Source organism: Mixophyes fleayi, chromosome 6, assembly GCF_038048845.1.
Source record: "Mixophyes fleayi isolate aMixFle1 chromosome 6, aMixFle1.hap1, whole genome shotgun sequence".
Taxonomy (NCBI): Eukaryota; Metazoa; Chordata; class Amphibia; order Anura; family Limnodynastidae; genus Mixophyes; species Mixophyes fleayi.
Window position 1 is genome coordinate 123820374 of NC_134407.1, and position 20177 is coordinate 123840550.

At 44.8% G+C, this 20177-nt stretch overlaps 1 protein-coding gene across 2 annotated transcripts in view; it reads right to left on the reverse strand.

The window, feature by feature from the left end:
• Nucleotides 1-363: 363 nt before the first annotated feature.
• GDF10 (growth differentiation factor 10) overlaps nucleotides 364-20177 on the reverse strand; it is a 49972-nt gene continuing 30158 nt past the window's right edge. The window contains exon 3 of one of the 2 annotated variants that reach the window (XM_075215283.1): nucleotides 364-3078. In XM_075215283.1, coding sequence (XP_075071384.1) covers nucleotides 2887-3078 — 192 coding nt within the window. In that variant the 3' untranslated portion in view covers nucleotides 364-2886. The remainder of the gene's footprint in view (nucleotides 3079-20177) is intronic. The other variant, XR_012693191.1, reaches the window with a different exon arrangement.

Here is a 20177-nt window from a genome sequence, read left to right on the forward strand (position 1 = left end):
GTTCTGTGTTCACCTTACCAGGCAGATCCCAAACTTGTTTTTTTTTAAGAAAACAAAGTACACACTTAGGTTTATTATGGCAAAGAGGTGCCCACTGTGGTTTACTACAGCATGAATGGTACTGTACCTACTGGAGTATTCAATAAATGCTTTATGCTCACTTAAGGCACTTTATGTTCACTTAAGGCACTCAAAGCCATGCTGATGTTTCCAGAACCAAAAATGAAACCAATCGATTCTTTCTTGAGTCACCCAGAAGCCTGAAGACCAGAGAAAGGTTATACCTTTGCCAATCCTATATAGATATTAAAAGGCACTAAAATAAAATTAAAAATAGAAAAATAAGGAGTAAATAGCATTCAATTGATGTGCAAAAATCGTTTTACCTTCAAAATAAACAACACAGACATGATAGATATTTTATAGTTATCTAATATAAAAATATTCCATAAACATATTAGTTGAGCTTTCAAAACATAAATTACATTCTCAAAGCAATGGAGCACAGTACAAATTATCCAAATGAACAAATGAGATTAGGCCTACAAACATAATAATTTTAGGGGGTCATATAATAATATTCTGCAAGTAGCAAAAAATGTACTTTAACCTGTAGGAACCAATCATATTTTAGTTTTTATTAGTTTGACTATACAAAAGCAATTGCTCAGTGGTTACTACTGTTTACATTCAGGAATGAATTTCTTTTGGGAAAGCCCTTCTGATCAAATGTTTTTCTCTTTTATCTTCAAAGTGGCAGACTGCAGCATTCAAAGTCATTATGTAATGAGACGTAGGGCTAGATTTACTAAGCTGCGGGTTTGAAAAAGTGGGGATGTTGCCTATAGCAACCAATAAGATTCTAGCTTTCATTTATTTAGTACTTTCTACAAAATGACAGCTAGAATCTGATTGGTTGCTATAGGCAACATCCCCACTATTTCAAACCCGCAGCTTAGTAAATCTAGCCCGTAGTGTCTTATCACTCACTGATTAGAAATATTAGTTATCATGCATTAACTTAGTGGATAGGTTGCATAAAAATGTTGCTCTACTAGTAGGATAACATTATAGGCTACAATTATATTAGTAGAGGGTACAAAGGCATATTCCTATGCTTCTCTAAAATCCATAATGCTTTGCTGTAATGTGTATTAAATGTTAGGCCCCTATATATAAGTGACAGGAAGTGATTTGATGGGATATTTAGGTTGATTTGATGACTTCTTTTTCAGACCTTGCAAAGGGAAACTTCCCTTTACAAGGCAGCGCCGCTTTAAATTTAAGTACAGTGGCAGAACTACAGCCACCGCTGGGAGTGCATACACTAAGGGGCACGAAGGTGAGGGGTGTCATGGCGATGCCGAACCACCCTTCTGAGGCCCCACTCAGAAGTGCATAGCATAGCCTCTTCTGATGCCGGACCACCCTCCTGAGGCCCCGCTCAGAAGTGCATAGCAAAGCCTCTTCTGATGCCGGACCACCCTCCTGAGGCCCCGCTCAGAAGTGCATAGCAAAGCCTCTTCTGATGCCGGACCACCCTCCTGAGGCCCCGCTCAGAAGTGCATAGCATAGCTTCTTCTGATGCCGGACCACCCTCCTGAGGCCCCACTCAGAAGTGCATAGCATAGCTTCTTCTGAGCATGTGCTAGTCCGAAGCTTCACTGTGCATGCTCAGAAAAGGCCCTCAGGCATCTCCAAGCTCTCCACCAGATTTTGTAAATGGCTCAGCAATGCCGTGTTCTGCCCCTGTCTAAGTATATTATTCTTTATTTTCCTGTGAGTTCCAGAAACAAGCTGCTGTGATTATTACAAATGTTTTTACAAATGATTGTTATTACAAATATAATATTCATCATCCAGTGTTGTAGACGGTATCTACACACAAAATACATATTTTACTATTTAGCCTGTAATGGGCAGATATGTCAGAGAATATATTTACTTACTAACTAATCCCCCTGTTGTATTTTCCTGCATTCTATTAGGCTATAGCAGTTTGTGGAATGTTGGAGTGCCTGAATAGTACCCATGACATCTATCTGCACAACAGGCTCAACACAGCAAAGTGGAGCCATGAACATGGGAGGTTTCGTTTTTTTAATATAGTTGCTCTCCCCCCATACATACTGAATAGTAAGCTGATAATTTTGGGTGGAGATAGCATTTGAAGAAACATTAGCATCACAAACCTCTTCATGGGCAAAAGTAGCACCAGTGACCCCTGCAAGCTGTAAAAATGTAGAATCCAAATTATTGAAAAAGGAGAATTCTGAAAATAACAGCTTTCAATATAATCAACGCTATGCATTTGTTCTAATTAAATACATTGTAAAGTTAAATTATATTTAATTTTTCATAAAAAAAATGAAAAAAACATTATTTTGATAATAGTGAAAAACTCTACACAAATGGCACTGTAAATAATGGAAACACTATGCTTTTGAACCATATTTGTATATAAATCCATAGTTCTCTACATTAACAATATATATATATTACACAAGTACAAAACAATATTAAACACCTTTTGCATTTAAACATAAAAATTGTAAAGACACATTCACTCCCTTAAAAAGTAAGCAAAATATTCTCCAGATTTATTTATTGTGTGAGCTGAATCTGTGTCTTCATACCTCATCTCACTGACCAAGAACAACTTGAACCAGTAGCACCTGTGTCCTGTCTAATATTTTTCTCTTAATTTACTGCTCTTTGTAATGTCATGTCTCCTTGCAATGCTTGTTCAGGACAGTTTGGAATATAAACAAACAAGGATTCTTAGCACTGTGGAAATGTTTAGGAAAGAACAAAGAGAAGGGTTGAAGGCCTCATCAGTCCATGACCTACTAGAGCTGAAGAATTCTGTGCGACATCCTCCAACCATTATCTGCAGGTGCAGCTCTCCACTGACATGTTGGGGTACACTTTTAGTACCACATTTCGACTTTCATCCAAGAAAAGGACACTGAGTGAGCTCATTTTGTCAGGTGTACAGCATGGCTCTGGTACACCAGGAATTATCCCTACAGCTTTGACTATGCTTTGAATGGTTGCGTGATTTGAGGGTCGTACAACCTGTTGGAGAAAAAAGTAATACATATGATTATAAAATTGTTTATTTAATCAAGGTACAAAGCAAAGTCTTTCAGTTAGTATTTATTTTCCAAAACACTCAGTAACAATTAATACCAGTCAACTGAGCTTTTAGAACTTTGATTTGCTAATTTTAGGCACATAAAAGCAAAGTGAGTGACTGTGTGTGTGTAAGGGTGTATGTGTCAGGGGTGGGAAGGGTAGTGCAGGTGTAAAGGCAGGATTTCTTGGGGTGATTCCGACCCAGCAAAATCTCTAATGAAAACTGTTATTGTATTCTCTTTGAATGCTATCTTATGCTCTGTACATATTATATAAAAATAAACATATAGGGCCCGAGTCATTCAGGAGAGCAAAGCCAAAAAAAGGAGTAACTTTTCACCTTGGCAAAACCATGTTGCATTAGAGGGGGAGGTAAATTTAAAATGTGGGGACAGATTTATAGTTGGGGTAGAGCATGTCCTAGATCAACTGTAAATTTCAGTGTAAAAATAAAGCTATCAAGTATTTGTGTGGTACATGTAAAAGCGGCCAGTATTTTCCTTACATGCAAAATAACAAATTTTCCCCCCTTGCATTTTAACATGGTAACATGGCATCTTCATGTGCCTTGTTCTGCACCTTCATTCAAAATTAATAATCTCAGGGTTGGTGGGTGACCGCAAAGCCTTTTTACCCATTACAAAATGATTTGTTACACGCTCTTGATGGTGACAGATAAAATGTTTTTCAATGGAATTCTTTTTACATCTTCCAGGCGCATTTGATGTAAACACTGTGTGCACAGAAATGCCAATAAATACTTTCAGTTGTTGAAATGTGACAGATAAAATAGAACGTTTTGATATCCCATTTTGACTTTTTTATGACATTAATAAAGACATAAATGAGCAAAATTTTCAGAGGAAAGAAACATGAAATTAAATAAATAAGTGGTCCAGAACTTTAAAGCAACATTTTTAATTGCTCCACTAGATGCATTTCCCTGTGGTCCAGGATTCTGCAAATAGCAAAACACAACATTTGCATGGAAGACTTTCACAAGCCAGATCTTAAAATGCACTAGGTGGAAAAATAGGTGCATGTGGGTCAAATGAAACGAACTGCCCGTCTGTATATTCTTTGATGAGTGAGACTTACTGTGCAGACATGGAACAATACAACTACTCATCATAACGTGATCACTTTATATAAAAACTTGAGCACAGTTGCCATACAAATGATTTAAGAAATTTGCTAGGGACTATATGGACAGGGTATACAGAATATAGTATATAGACATAGACTGTCACAAATACTAGAAATTAGTGTCACCCATAACAAAACTGACATACTGACACTTGAAAACCAATAACCAATCAATGTTGTTAAAAAGAAAAAACCAGCATAAATTAACTGCTTATACACAGGGCTGGCAAGAGGTATTTCAGGCCCCAGTACCGCAACTCCATGAGGCCCTTTCCATAGCTGCAGAAGGGTGCTTGTGACACCTCCCACTACACAGTCAGGCCCGGGCGCCCTCTCAATGCTCCTGCTTACACACAGAATAAGAACTGAGATCTGCATAGGAGCGAAGGCTAATAAAAGCTGTGCTGTATTCTTAACTGAGTTATTCTCTGGAGGTAAGGGTTAACTATTGGTGGTACGCCCATCCGATGTCATAGGGGAGGGGTTCCAGAGGTTATAAATTTGATGGGTGGAGTATTATTCAGCCTTGCAGATCTGGACGTTGGAGCTGACAGACGTGGATGTGATAAGTATCTCCTCCCTCTGCCTGTAATTCCGTTTCAGTGCCTTTTCATTCTATTTATCTGTTTCACATTGTCTGTATATCCCTCTTTCTATAGCTGTTCTCTTTGGTTTTCCCACCTCCTCATTGTTATAGTTTCCCTCTTGCCTTTTCTGTTCCCCCAATCCTAATCCCCCCCTCACCTCCCCTTTTTTGTTTTCTTTTTGTTTCCCGCTTTCTGTGTTCCTTATTCTTTAATTTGTTCCTTTTCTACCGTTGTCCCTTCATTTCCCTCAGATTCATCTAGCGTTTTTCCTCCCCTCGTTTTATTTTGTGCTTCGGTGGGATGTCGGGTTTGGGTGCTACACCAGCTAGCAGGAGGGGAAGCGGACAGTCCCCCTCACCCCTTAGTAAGAACAGTGGTAGTCGGTGGGGTCCTCCGCTGCGGCCTGTAGCGGAGGGCTATGCCGTGGTCATGGCGCTGGATCAGCCGTCACTTCCGGTCGCGTTCGGCGCACACGGGTGTGGGTCCTGTGGTTTCCCCGGCAGGCAACATAGGTCCCGTAGGGATGAGTGGCAGGCAGTGGGCGGTAGGGGGGGTGACTCCCCCCGCCGCGCATCGAGGCACTGTTCCCCGCTGCCATTTTGAGTCTGGCGGACTTCTTGCAAGAGGATACAGGAGTTCCCCATTGTTAGTTTCTAGGGACCCTGTGCCAGACCTCCCTCCCAGTGCAGGCTTGGGTGTGACTGGGGCTCATGAGGGTATCTGCCGAGGGAGTGGCAGAGCTGCAGGAGGGGGGGGTGCAAGGGGCTGTGAGTGAGGCCCCCCTGCCAGCTCTGGGAATCTTATGCGCAGACATAGGAGGCAGCAGGGGGAAGTAGTGGGGCTCTGTCGGTAGGCAGGTATTCACGGGAGGGCTCGGGTCAAAGGGGTGCCCTGGGTGGTGCGGCGGTGGTGCAGGTAGGCATTCCTCAGCAGGAGGGGCAGGTGCAGAGTTATTCCGGGCCACTAGCAGCAGCTAGGTCAGGGGAGCAGGGGTCCCGGGGTGGCTCTGAGCCGGGGGGGGCGCGGATCGGATGAGCGGCGTAGGTCCCATGGGTATAGCAGGTCCGAGGGTGGTAGTATGAGATCAGGGGGACATGGGGGGCCCAGGGGATCAAAGAGAGGCAGGGGTTTTTGAATCTGGAGAGTGCGGGGCCTAGGTCAGCGTCCCGTGGTTCTCTATCTCAAGCTTCCGGCAGTAACATTTCTTTCTCAGCAGAAGCCGGTGGGTATGAGGATGGTATGAGCCGGTGTGTATGAGGGTGGTCGGATCTATGGTGCAGGAGGAACGTTACCAGGCGTGGTCGGATGTGGAAGGTCAGGCGCAGGTTTCTGAGGCCGGCTCGGTTTTTGGAGGTGAGCAGGATCTGTTTGATTTACCTGATGTTCAATCTGTTTGGTCTGATTGCTATAGTTCCAGTACTGGATCAGATATGTCTGGGCAGGGATCTAAGAAACTGCTTAGAAAATTGCGCAAGCGTTTTGTCCCACGAGAAGAGGGCCAGTCAAGGTGTAGACAGTCAGGGTTCCCGTGTGACAGGGGGTGAAATGCTTCGTTGCGCTAGTTCAGGGATATAGCAAGGGGTGAGAATGTCGGTCAGGGACAGGATTTACAAGGGCAGATTCATTGACATGTTTGCGGTGACAGAGAAGGGAACGAAGTTGGTAGCTCAGGCCCTTGCTAAGGGTGGCGGGGGTGAGGCGACTTACAAGTCCTATAAGAATTGGCTTACGGGGGCTTACCTTTTCACGGCTTGTTACTTAGAGACACGCCCTCCAGAGTGGATGGACATATTGAAATATCTTCACATGATCCATGAAATGTATACTTCATTGCGCCCTGGGGTGTGGTTGGCCTATGATGAGGTTTTTCGTGAAAAATACGATGGCCATGCGAGCCTCATGTTGGGATATAGAGATGTTGAGACATGGCTAAAAGTGTTCCAGGAGAGTTGGGGGGAGTCAGCCCAAGGGACGGGGTGGCGGCGGCCGCTGAGACGTGGCAGGATTGGCGCTCCCTTTGGTGGTAGGGGCCGCTGCTTCCCCTTTAACAGGTCAGTCTGCCTGCGTGGAGCGGCGTGTAGGTTCTCACATGCTTGCATGTTGTGCGGTGGAGGCCACTCCGCCAGGGCTTGTGATAAGCCGGTTAGGGGGGGGGAGGGGTTGACGTCAGTCGTCCGGCTTCCGGAGCTCTGGAAAGCCGCGTCCCCAGTTAATGTGATCAGCCTCAGTCGATGGCTGGACCGCTACCCAATAGGGGGTAGCAGAGTTTTTGCGGGATGGTTTCATGCACGGCTTTAGGTTGCCTATTGAGGGGTCTGTGGGGACGGCAGCTGTGGTCAACCTGAAGACTGCTAGTGTGTTCCCTGAAATTTTTGTGGAGAAGGTGCGTAAGGAAGTGGCGCTCGGGCGGATGGGCGGGCCTTTAACGAACCCCCCTTATCGGAACTTCGGTGGTATCACCGGTAGGGGTGGTTCCTCAAAAGGCTGCGGGGAAGCCTGATCCAGCACCTCTCTTTTCACAGCGGGGCATCTGTGAATGATGCCATCCCGGAGAGATTTTGCAGGGTAGTGTACCAGTCGTTTGAGGAGGCTTTAGAGATAGTGAGGTCTTTTGGGTCCAGGGCTTTGATGGCGAACATTGAGTCGGCGTTTCGGCTTCTTCCTTTGCACCCTAACTCGTTCCCGTTCATGGGTTTCCGTCTTAAGGATGGATACTACGTGGATAGATGCCTTCCCATGGGGTGCGCGGTTTCCTGTGCTTTTTTTCGAGTGTTTTAGCACGTTTCTGCATTGGTGCGTCTGTGCCGGCACCGGTCACCATGGTGTTGCCCATCATCTGGACGATTTCCTGATGGTGGGCACAAGTCAGGGACCTACTTGCGGGGAAATCCTGTGTTCAGTGGGGGCTCTTTTTCATTCACTTGGTATTCCAGTCGCGCATGATAAAACGGAGGGTCCTACGACACAGTTGTCGTACTTAGGCATCGAGATTGATACAGTCTTGGGCCTTTGTCGACTTCCAATGGACAAGGTGGGGAAGCTGCGTGAGCTCATAGGGGATGCCCTGGGGTCATCAATGATGTCTTTGAAAAGGACCCAGTCTGTACTGGGACTTTTTAATTTCGCATGTCGGGTGATACCGATGGGTCGGGTGTTCTGTAGGAAGTTGGAGAGGGCGGATTTGGCAGTATGGGATCTGTTTTTGCGGGATTTCAATGGGGTTCGAGCGTGGCCTTCCGCCCCAGTGTCTAGTCAGGAGCTTGAGCTTTACACTGATGCGGCAGGGGGCGTGGGTTTTGGGGCCTACTTCGCGGGAGATTGTTGTGTGGCACCTTGGCCCGAGGAATGGGTGCAGGCCGGCTGGACTGCTAACATGTTGCTTTTAGAAATCTTCCCGATCATCGTCGCATTGGAGTTGTGGGCCCCAAAATTCGTAGGAAAACAAATAGTTTTCTGGTGCGACAACTTGGGTGTCGTACAGGCCATTCATCGGCAGGCTACATCTTAGCCGGTTATCACGTTGTTACGGAGGTTAGTTTGGAGGTGTTTTGTTGATGACATCGGGTTCAGGGCGCAGCATGTTCCCGGGGCGAATAATGCGCTGGTGGATGCGTTATCTAGGGGGCAGTGGGAGAAGATTCGAACTTTGGCACCTCAAGCATCCCTGTCGGGGTCACCTTGTCCCGCTTATATCTGGCAGATTGTCAAGCTGGGATAGAGGGCCTTGCGGAGTCATCATTGGCCCCTGCCACAAGGGAAAAGTACCGTTCGGCTTGGCATGACTGGTGTGTTTTTCGGAGCCGGGGGCAGGAGGCTGAGGTCGCGGGGCATAAGCTGATGCTAGCATTTGTCTGGGCAGGTTTCAAAGCCAGTAAGTCCAAGGCGGCTATGGCAGGGTCCCTGGCGGGGATATCTTTTTCGCTAGGCTAAAGGGAGAGATAGATTACACCAAGAGTTTTGTGATATCCAGAGCATTAAAGGGGTGGGCGAGGGAGCGCCCAGAGTTACCAGATAGAAGGCGGCCCATTAGTGAGGCGCTTTTGGCAGATCTGCTGGTGAGGGTCATGGAAGTAGCACGTGATGCCTATGAGGTTGCGTTATTTTGCGCTGCTTTTGTAATGCTCTATTTTGGTGCTTTAAGAGTGAGCGAAGTGGTAGCCGCTTCTAAGTCTTTGCCCTTGTCAGGGATGTTGGCGAAGCATGTAATTATTTCCCCTTTCTCCTCGGTTTGTTGCAAAGTCAGGAGATCCAAGTCTGACCAGTTGGGTAGGGGACACTGGGTTACATTGACTCCAAAGATGAGTTTCTCGGTTTGCCCTATTGTAATTATTGGTGATTTTGCTGTTATTCGTCCAGTGTCTGCTATCCTGTGGCTGGTACATGGTGATGGTACCCCCCTCAACAGATACCAGTTTACGGTAGTGTTTAAGCGTACACTGGCAAAGCTGGGCTTGGACGGGTCCCCGTTCGGTACTCATTCCTTCAGAATCGGTGCCGCCACGTCTGCAGCAGTGGCCGGTGCTTCTGAACAGGCCATAAAGGGGATTGGTAGGTGGAAAACCAAGGTATACAAGCGTTATGTTCGTCCTGCTCTTCTTACCTAATCCTCTTATCTTTCTATTCTTTGCTGCAGTGGCACAGGTTTTAGACTGCTTGGGCCTTCGGAGGTCGAGCGCGAAGGGATTTGCCCATTTTTTTTACCACTGAGTTTTATGGTTTTACCTTTGTCTGTGCTTCCGCTCAAAATCTTTTTCTTCTTTGTATGTGAGTGTGCAATCTTGTGTGTTTTGTGTTCGGTGGTGTTGGATGTTTTGATGTTCTGTTCCTGGTCTCTTGATTTGTTGTTCTTTTTCAAAAATTTCCAATATCAGGGTGCTCCTTGGAGTTCCCGTTTCTTCTTGCTGGTATACATAGATACCTTGCTTGGCACTAACATGTGGTTTTCTCCTACCCTACAGACCATCGGACCCCGGTGCGGATTTGGGTGCTGGGGCATTCATACATTCATTGGCCTGGTTTGCACAGGGCAGCTAGAGATATTTCGCTTTTTACGGGGTCAGTGGTAGTGCAGTGGATAGGTCGTAGAGGTTCCAGATGGCCTGCGTTTCGAAAGCTCCTGATGTGTAATGTGTATAGTCAAGGGGTTTCCCAAGTACTGGTGATACATTTAGGAGGAAATGACATAGGTGGCAGCAAGTCGTTTGATTTGATATTACGTATTCAGGAGGATTTGGCTTGGGTACATTCCTCTTGGCTTTCCCTTATCATTTGATGGTCAGATATTGTGCCAAGAAGGATTTGGCATTCAATTCCCAATGGGCGCGTAGCGGATGAAGTGAGGAGGAAAGTTAATTCTGTTGTAGCACGTTTCATATGCTCTATAGGTGGTTTGCGGATTGAGCACCCGCTGATTCGGTTTCAGAACACATTGTTATATAGGGGAGATGGAGTACATTTGAGTGAAGAAGACATAGTTATTTTTGTTCAAGATATTTACAGGGTTTTAGCTTCGGCAGGTTTAAGTATGATGGCGGGCAGCGACTCGTAGGGATCTGGGCGTGGCCGGAAAACGCAGTCAGTGGATGGCCAGTGGTTGTTTGGGCGCACATTTACGATATTGGGCATGGTTAGCCCGCCTCTCTTCGAGTGAATCGGCTATTAGTCTCGGTTTCAGGTACCGGTTTAAGGTGTACATATATATACATAATATATATATATATATATATAAAAAAAACACAAAAAGAGAAGCGCCAAACATAGTGTGATACCATCAAGAGCAAGAGTCACGTCTGAACACTCTGAAATTAATTACAAAGATGATTAATTCTCCAAGGATTATTTCCACCGGAATTCCGGCACCTTCTAAAAGTGAACTCCACCTCTTCAACAAGGGGTTAACAGATAACCTTCATGCACATTGGTAAATGGAATGTGGTGCATGTGTAACACAAGCAGCTCATTGAAATAGAGTATAATGATTAATTACTCATGGATGATTCCCCCAAGACTTAAGTGTCTTTTTTAGACATAAAATGCACAACTAAACTCCATATAGGCAGTAAAGTAATTAAAATACATTCATAAAAAACAAGCTTATTAAAGGGTATTATCCAATTTAATCCATAAAAGACAATGAAATGCCCATACATCGGGTTAAAATAAAACAGGCTTATCTGTTTGTAGAAAGCATTAGCGGCAGTCCCCTCAGAGTCTCTCTGAAAACGGCATATGGGACCCTCCTCGCATCAGCTTCCACCAGGTACAGAACCTCCACACATATATATATATATATATATATATATATATATATATATATATATATACATACACACACAGTGGTTGAAGTGAATGGAATTTAATAGCTTTATAATGAAGGCAATTGAAGACGTGGCGGTATCGCATAACATCACATACACCCCCACTTTGATCACTGTATGTATTGTGAGAAAGTACACCATTCACAGGAATCGGACACAGGTATGCTCGCTCTAAAATTTTTTTTTGGGGGGGCGGGAAACCTCCCTTAAAAATCCTGCGTTTGCCCCTGATGTGGGCACTGCTTTCAGTTGAAATCAGTCTGTCTATCTATCTATCTATCTATCTGTCTGTCTGTCTGTCTGTCTTTAAAACTGAAAGACATCCATTAAAAATAGACAATGACAGCAGATTTGTATCAAGCTGAGAGTTTTCCGGCAAGTTTGAAAAGTGGCGATGTTGCCTATAGCAACCAATCAGATTCTAGCTATCATTTTGTAGAATGTACTAAATAAATGATAGCTACAATCTGATTGGCATTTCAAACCCACCGGAAAACTCTCAGCTTGATACATTTTCCCCTTAGTGTGTAATTTATGCTAAAACACAATTCTCACTCTCCTAATATAGCTGATTTTTGACAATGTCCTGCATTTCATGTGAAGTATTCTCTCATTTATGTACAGATCCAAAATTAAATTGCTGTGCAGGATTTTATCATGCTGCACCTGACAGCTTTGCTAGGATTATGATGTCATAAAGATGTTAAACCTCACAAAGCAATTCTGTCACTGGTCAGTTTGCTTGACAGACATCTGACTTTAAGGTACTAGCCAATAGGAACATGGTGACATGTAAATATGAAAGCACATTAGGACAAAATATGCAATGCCATAGCGGCAAAAGGAGATGGCTGCTAGGAAGCTGTAAATGTATTTAATTTATCCCAGAACACCTTTAAATCCAAGTATTAATATTATGTTGATGTACTTTTGAAGTTAGAAAGCTACTTTTTACTAAAAGTACATCTCCCTTATATAATTAAGTGTAATACAGACCTGCTCAAAAACTTAGTATAATTAAAGAAGTTTTATGCCATTGGGACATGAGAGCTGCTTATGTGAATGTCTATAGTATACACATGTAACTATTGGTTTCCTCTACCAGTGTAGAGGTACACAACTGTTATCAAACTTAGCATTAATGATGCATTAATCTGTCAATCAAGTGTGAAAGCTGGCTATGTGTATAGCCATAGTAAACACATATAAGTACTGGCTCTGCTTACCATTGTCCAGTCTAGTATATAACTGTATTAATGCTGTGAAATATTATTACTTTGAATGCCTTGAATATGCAAGAGCGCATTTGGGTAAGTTTATGCTAATAAGAGACACTTGCACTTTTCTTGCCTACCCATACTATATAATAACCACCAAAAATTAAGCCATATGTGCAGGGGCGCACGCAGGGGGGGTTTCTGGTTCTCCAGAAACCCCTCCCCTCCACGAACGAACGCCACTGTACAGCAGCCGCGGCGCTGTCAAAGAAGCGTCCGCGGCAGTGCTGTATTGTACTACTGTCGGGCGCATGCTCAGCAGTTCGCGCTCTCACTCTAATATTTCCCCCCCCCCCTTAAAAATCCTGCATTTGCCCCTGGTATCGGTGGTGCCACCCACACATACAGACAGTGGGCCTGATTCATTAAGGATCTTAAATAAGGAGGGATCTTATTTCAGTCTCCTGGACAAAACCATGTTACAATGCAAGGGGTGCAAACTAGTTTTTGCACATAAGTTAAATACTGACTGTTTTTTCATATGGTTTCTGTCGGTGTACATTGTGTTGGGCACAGATGGAGCATGCGGCAATAAATTGTATGACATTAATACAAACACATGGCCGCCAATAATTTTGATTGAGCAACTCCCAGGTGTTCTTAACCCCAGTATGCCCCTAGAAGCGACAAGTATGAGCCCAATGTAATAGTTTAGTACATATATAAGGAGAATCGAAGATCTCACCCAGAGCACAGAGGGTAAACCTTACTGTTAACGTTATCACAGTGTTCAAGATAAATTTATTCTGTTTGGGGGGTCCAGTGTCAGAGGGATCGGAAGAACGAGAGAAAGCATCTGCTTTCTCATTTTTCGAACCCGGATGGTAGGTGAGTATGAGATTGAACGGGGAGAAAAACAGAGACCATCTTGCTTGGCAGGATTCAGACAATGTGCTGTCTGTAAATACAAGAGGTTCTTGCGATCACTATAAATTGTTACAGGAAACAGCACATCTTCTAACAGATGTCTCCACTCAGAGAGAGACAATATGAATACTAGGAGTTCCTTATCACCTATGCCATAATTTCTCTCGGCTGGTAGGAGCTTGTGAGAGAAAAACCCGCAGGGGTGAAGTTTCCCAGAGGATTCACGCTGAGAGAGAACAGCCCCAGTCCCGTAAGATGATGCATCCACTTCAAGAAAGAAAGACACTGGCAGTTGGGTTGCACCAGGATATGAACAGAGGAGAAGGCCAGCTTGCCAGCATGTTGTAATCAAAGCCTCATCAATCCAGTGCAGATCAGAAGCCAATGTTCTAAAACTGAATGGCATCGGAGTGTGAGCCCTGGCGTAAGCGCAGAATTGCGGCTGCTGCTTTAGAGACTCTACCAGGCCCATCAAAAAGCCTCTTGAATGTAGTCAGAAAATTAGCACAGTTGTGGAGTAGAGAATTATTCCGCTCCCATAAGGGTGATACCCATGCGAGGGCTTGGCCAGACAGCAGTGAGGTAATATAGGCCACCTTAGACTTCTCACGGGGAAGGAGTTCAAATTGTATAGTACATTGCTTAAGAAATCCTCTGCAGGACTGGGAATCCCCGTCAAACTTAGGAGGAATAGGAATGTGTAACTGACAAGCCGCAGACACATGCAGGACTGTATCAACTGGCAGGGTGGACTGCTGGATGCCACCAGTGTGTTCTGAAGTTAATCCAGACGAGTGGAGAATCTCTGGAGAGACTTCAGATTGGACTCGGGCTACTCTCCGATCAAGTGTTGCAGGAGGGGGGATGGGGGTTGTCTGCTGGGTCCATTGCGGTGTGCTCAGAGCGAACTGTAACGTTTGTCTCAGGAGGTGCCCAGTCTAACGGATCCCCTGGTCTTCACCAAAAACCACCGCAAGGCAGGCTGGACTTGCAGCCAGGAACCTGCAGGTTGCGGCCCTCTGAAAAGCCACTAGCGGAGATGGAGGATGGGTAATCCAGAAGCAGATCAGCAAGCCGAGGACTGGTACACTGCTGGTAGCGAGGTACAGAATCAGTATGCAGAAGGGAAGTCCAATAACAAGCCGGAATTGATACACAGGCAGTAGTGCAGTAGAAAATCAGGACCAGAGAGAGAGTGGTCAAAAACAAGGAAGGACTGGTAAACAAGGATTTATAGGCAGAGATGCAATCCAAGGAAAAAGCACAGGAAAGCTCAGCTTCTGCAGCATAACAGGCGGTCAGACTGGTGTGGAAACCTATTTCTCTGACAGTGCTGCAGTGACAGAGTGAGCTTTATATAATGTGCAGATGAATGTGCTGCCTCCCAGCCACGATCATGTGACCGGCCGAACCAGGAAATGCTGAGCTTACACAGAGGCAGAGGGAATCAGCAGCAGAAGAGTGTGAGCAGGTAAGTTTGTGACAGAGAGGAATCAGTAGCAGAAAGAAACACTAATGCCACCGTATAGGTCATTGATATAGCCTTATCTAAATTATTGCTTTCAATTCTGGAAGCCATATGTCCAGAATTATATAAATACATAAGAGACAAAGAAGGGCAACTAAAATGGCGCATGGTGTAGAGCACAAAACTTACCTGGAAAGACTAAAAGATCTTAATGGGCCAGAGTCATTAAGGGGATCAAGGCAAAAAATGGAGAAAATTTGATCCTGGACAAAACCATGTTACAATGCAAGAGGTGCAAATTAGCTTCTTATTTTGCTTATAAAGAAAATACTGAGTTTCTTGTCATGTAACATATAAATACTTTATAACTTTATATTTACACTGAAATTTAAAGTTGATTTAAGACATGCTCTACCCCAACTATAAATCTGTCCCTACATTTTAAATTTACCTCCCTGCCAATGCAACACGGTTTTGCAGAGGTGCAAAGTTACTCCTTTTTTTTTTGCTTTGCTGTGCTTAATGACTCAGGCCCAATATGTATAGTTTGGAGCAGGGAAGGGAATAGGGGGACATGATAGAAACTTTCAAATATATCACAGGTTGAAACTAGAGATGCTGAGGCTCAGTTCCCTGAGAACCGAACATACCTGCACTTAGCCGGCTCGGCTCGGTACTTACCTGGCCCTCGAAATTGAAAATGAGGCAAAACGTCATTGTTACGTTGTCGGATTTCGTGAGTTTTTAATTCTTTAAGTATCGCCCTCCACGGCGATCCAGCGCCATTTCACAGAGGGACACAGAAGGGGTAGCACGGTTCTAGGCAGTCTCTAGTGCAATTGGGCAGCGTCATAACTAGAAAAGAAAAAGGAGGGGTAGCAGTGTTCATCAAGGTCTCCAGTGACATTCAGGAGAGCTCCATTGCTCCATTAATAATTGTCATTGCTGAAATAGAAATAATAGGGCTGGCAGTCTTGGTGTTATATAGCTTACACACCAACAGGACAGCTCCATTGCTAATTGTCATTGCTGAAATAGATATAATAGAGTTGGCAGTGTTCTTCAAAATCTGCAGTTAAAACTGTACTGTGCCATAGCTCACTCAGAAATAGGAGAGGTGGCAGTGTTTAGTGCTGAAACAGAAATTCAAATAATAGGGCTGACAGTGTTATTAAAAGTCTCCAGTCACATTTTACTGTGCCATAGCTCATACAGAAACAGGAGGGGTGGCAGTTTCCTTGTTACTCTCCAGTCACAGTGTTCTTGTCACTCTCCAGTCTCAGTCATGATGATACTAATCCCTCTACCTCATGTGCTAAAGCCTATGTTCAAGTGCATAGTGGTTTTAAATCAGGGAAACAAAAAATGTAAATAAAAAGTTTGCACATTTTTAAAGAAAAAAACACCTCTCTAATTAAGGTGAAAGTTTACTGCAAAAAAACATAAAATTGCCAACATACCATTCTACCCAAAATATTACCAAGCATGCCAGCATCAGCTAGCTTCCTTTTCTCAGCTAGTTCTCAGCACCTGCAGTCTACACTGTCATCATATTCACTCTCATCAGTGTGTACATCATCCTCAAACAATACTAATTCATCCACGCTGGAACCCACCATCTCAGACGTCTGTGTACTTTGATGTAATTGCCGGTAATGGCCTTCCTCATGGAATTTGTAGTTCATTTTACTGAAGAGCTGTCACTATTTTTGGGAAATTATTTCAGACCAGATAAACTGGGTGTCTTGGGAAAGCAAAGTTTTTTCCTAGCAGCAATTTCCAGAGAAACTGAAAAATGAGACGTCATTGTGTCAGGTACCACTTGAGCTGTCAGCTTGCTGACCAGGAGCTCATTGCATCTCTTGAAATCTGGGTCAGTTTGAAAGAAAGAGAAGACATAGCTCTTGAACCTAGGATCAGTTGCCAAAATGTAATGATCCGATTTCAAGAAGTTGATAGCGAAATTGCTCTGTTTCATTTCCTCCTTCAATTTCTCTTGCTGCTTTTCAAAAAGTCTAATTAGGGGAATCACTTGACTCAAGCTAACATTGTCTGCATTTTCTTTACAGGTGACTACTTCGAGTGGTTTCAGCACTTTGCACAACACGGGAAGTAGTCTCCACTGCGATGGACTAAAGTACATTCCCCCTAAATTCTATTTTTATTGCAGCTGCAGCATTCTCCTATATTCTGTTGCAGAATCCCAATAATGACCCTAAATATTTCGGGATACAGACAGCATCTCGTGCATGTTATTGTCATTTTTTAAAACATTCTGTACCACCTCTTTTTAGAGATGACCTTATCCTCGATATTCACACTAATATAACCTCACAACTATCCCAATCTCCAATCTGAGCCACGCTCGGCCCTCTTCTTTCAGCTGTGCCCTCTTTCCTTTAGAATTTAAGCTCTCTAATGAGTAGGGTCCTCCATACCCTTTGTTTTCATGTCTCCATTATTTTGTCTGCCTTGTCTGTTCTTGTTTTACGTATGTCGTTTTATGTATGTCCTTGTCTTTCCACTGTACGGCGCTGTGGAGCACTGTTGTGCCTTACATATCTACGATAATAATAATATGCCTCTAAGTGAAGCAGCCGACACACAGAGTAGCCTGTTGTCAAGAGCCATGACGGCCAGCTCGCTTCTCTCTACTACGGGCGTCGCGGTCGTCACCATGATGACCGGAACGTCACTTCTGCCTTCTTCGTCTCGATTGCCTAGGCAACAACCGGGACATTTGTTTCTACCTGCCACCACATCCGGCCAGCTGTCAGACGGCCGGGCGCAGGTCTATATAGCTCAGCCTCCTATGGCTGATTGGGGGTGTTGCATTAGTCACCTCGGTTGATTAGTTACTGTTGGGCACTCTGCATTTTCATTGGGCCACATCACTATTTAAGGCAGTGAGAGCTTGGCTCACTGCTGGTTATAGCTTTCTGTCTCTGGTTGCTGACCTGCACCTTTCACCACCTGCTCCTGTGCTATTTTGGATTGATTCTTTGTGTATGACCCCTGGCTTGCTTACTGAACTGTTGGATTGCCTGTGACCCTGACCTCTGCCTGTTGTCCGGATATGTTGCTTTCTGCCGACCCTGACCTTTGCCTGGACTTCACTCTGCTGCCTGCTGTTGCCCCTCTGACCTCGGCCTGTTTCTGGACTCCACTACCTTCTACCATTAGGCCCTCATCTGCGCTGCACTAATATTATAAACTTGTACTACTCTTTTAAGACCTGGGGGCATCTGAGTACATGTGATCATGTACAGCTCTACGGGAAAGGCGGCTGCTATAGGTGAACACCTCTCCTGCCTGTTCTACAAGTTTATGATATTATCTGTCAGCCTTAACTCTGAAAAATGTTATGTTCTTGGGCACATACTGCTACTGCTGGGTAAGGCGAATCCCCAACCCAGTGGGCTGTCACAATCATATAATATTTAGTTTGCCCAGTTTCGCTTCTCCATATATCTGTGGTTAAGTGTACAGTGGGTAGAATGGCATTTTATAGCCCAATAATTACATTTTTACAAACCTTCTTGAAGAGGTGAGGAATATCTTTTCTAGTAAAATAATGTCATGATGGAATTTTGTAACGGGACAAAATACCTCAATTAACTGTCTAAAATCAGCTGCATTAATAGTGGATATTGGATGGAGATCTAATACTAGCATAGTCACCACGGCGTCTGTGATCCGCTTTGCGACTGGGTGACAGCTTTCATACTTGCTTCCTCTTGCAAAGGATTGTTTAACAGTCAATTGTTGTAAACTACTAGTAGTCTTCTTCTTGGTCTACTTCTGGGTTGAAGATCCACCCCCAGCAGCAGTGGGCCTAACGCTCAAGGGCTCTTCAGAGGAGTCCTGGATAGGGAAGGAGTCATTTCGCCTTAGAAACTTGGATGCAGGACTCTGTGTCACAAACTTACTTGCTTGCATGCTGCTGATTTTCCTGTCTCTGTGTACAGCAGCACTTCCTGGTTTGGGTGGTCACATGATCGTGGCTGGGAGGCGGCTTTTACTATCCACAGACTATATTAAGCTCACCTGGACACTGCAGCCTTGTTAGAGCAACAAGTTACCACTTACCTGTTCCTGGCTCCTGTGCTTCGTGGATTGCTGAGTCTTCCAGTCTCCTGTGTCTTCCGGTGTTCTGATCTCTGCTTGTTAGATTATCCTGGCTCTCCAACCCCTGTGTACCGACCCGGCTTGCTAAATATCCCTCTACTGTTGTGACCCGTGTACCAACCCCGGCTTGATTGACTCCTGATTCTGCCTGCCTCCATTCCTGTTTACCGACCCGGTGTTACGAGCCGCGGCGGTAAGCCGCATCCTGGCATGAGGTAGCAGCCGAGCACGTGCATTAGTTTCAATGCACTGTTATATTTGTAGAGGTTGTAGGGACATCCTCCAACTCCAGGGGGAGCTCTTGCATGATTATATTGTCATTCATACATGTTCCTGGTTGTAATATGTCCTATGCTAGTTCCCAGGTAATATTTAATCAGCAGCCTCCTGAGGCTGATTATCAGCCTGTGCTCCTCCTTTCTGATTTGCCCATCATAGTATTTAAGGCAGTGAGGACTGGGCCTCACTGCCGGTTATAGTTCCTGCTCCAGTGCTGTAGCCTGCTCCAGTGCTGTAGCCTGCTCCCTCTCTGTACCTGCTTATCCTTGATCCTGTTTACCGTTGCCGAACCTTGCTTGAATATTTGACTACGCTTGTCTGCCTGTGCCCCTTGATTTATTGCCTGGACTCTGACGCTGCCATTTCGCCTCTGACCTCGGCTAGTCTACTGGATACTCTGTTTGCTGCCGTCCCTCTAACCCTGCTTGGACTTCACTCTGCTGGTTACTCCTATACTCTATCGCTGGGTTCTCCCCAGTCAGTGCACAACTCACGACCCTCTGCTGTCTGCGGCCAAGTCTGTCCCCACCACTAGGGGCTCCAGCGAACACCAGACTTCAGAGCAGACTCCGGGTGTTGATGTACTGGCTGGAGGGGTTCCTAACACCCGGCTTGATTGACTCCGCATCTTCCTCTCCACTCCGCTGCACTACATCTTGGGGCGAACCCGAGGACCGCGACCTGCGACTCCTGGCAGTGAAGCCCACCCCGCCTTGCGGCGGTTCTTGGTGAACACCGAGGAGATCGTTAGACTCCGCGCCTCAGGTAAGCCAGCGCTAATCAAGATTAGTAATAGTAATCCAGTATCTGTTACACTCTGATCACTTGTGAGGATATTGATGATGAAGGTGTTGGGGGTGTAGATTGCTGGTGCTGGAATCTAGCTGAGAGAAGGGAGGTAGCTGATGCTGGACTGCTTGTTGTTATTTTTTAACATAAGTTTCTGATTTTCACTAGCTTCAAATGGCGT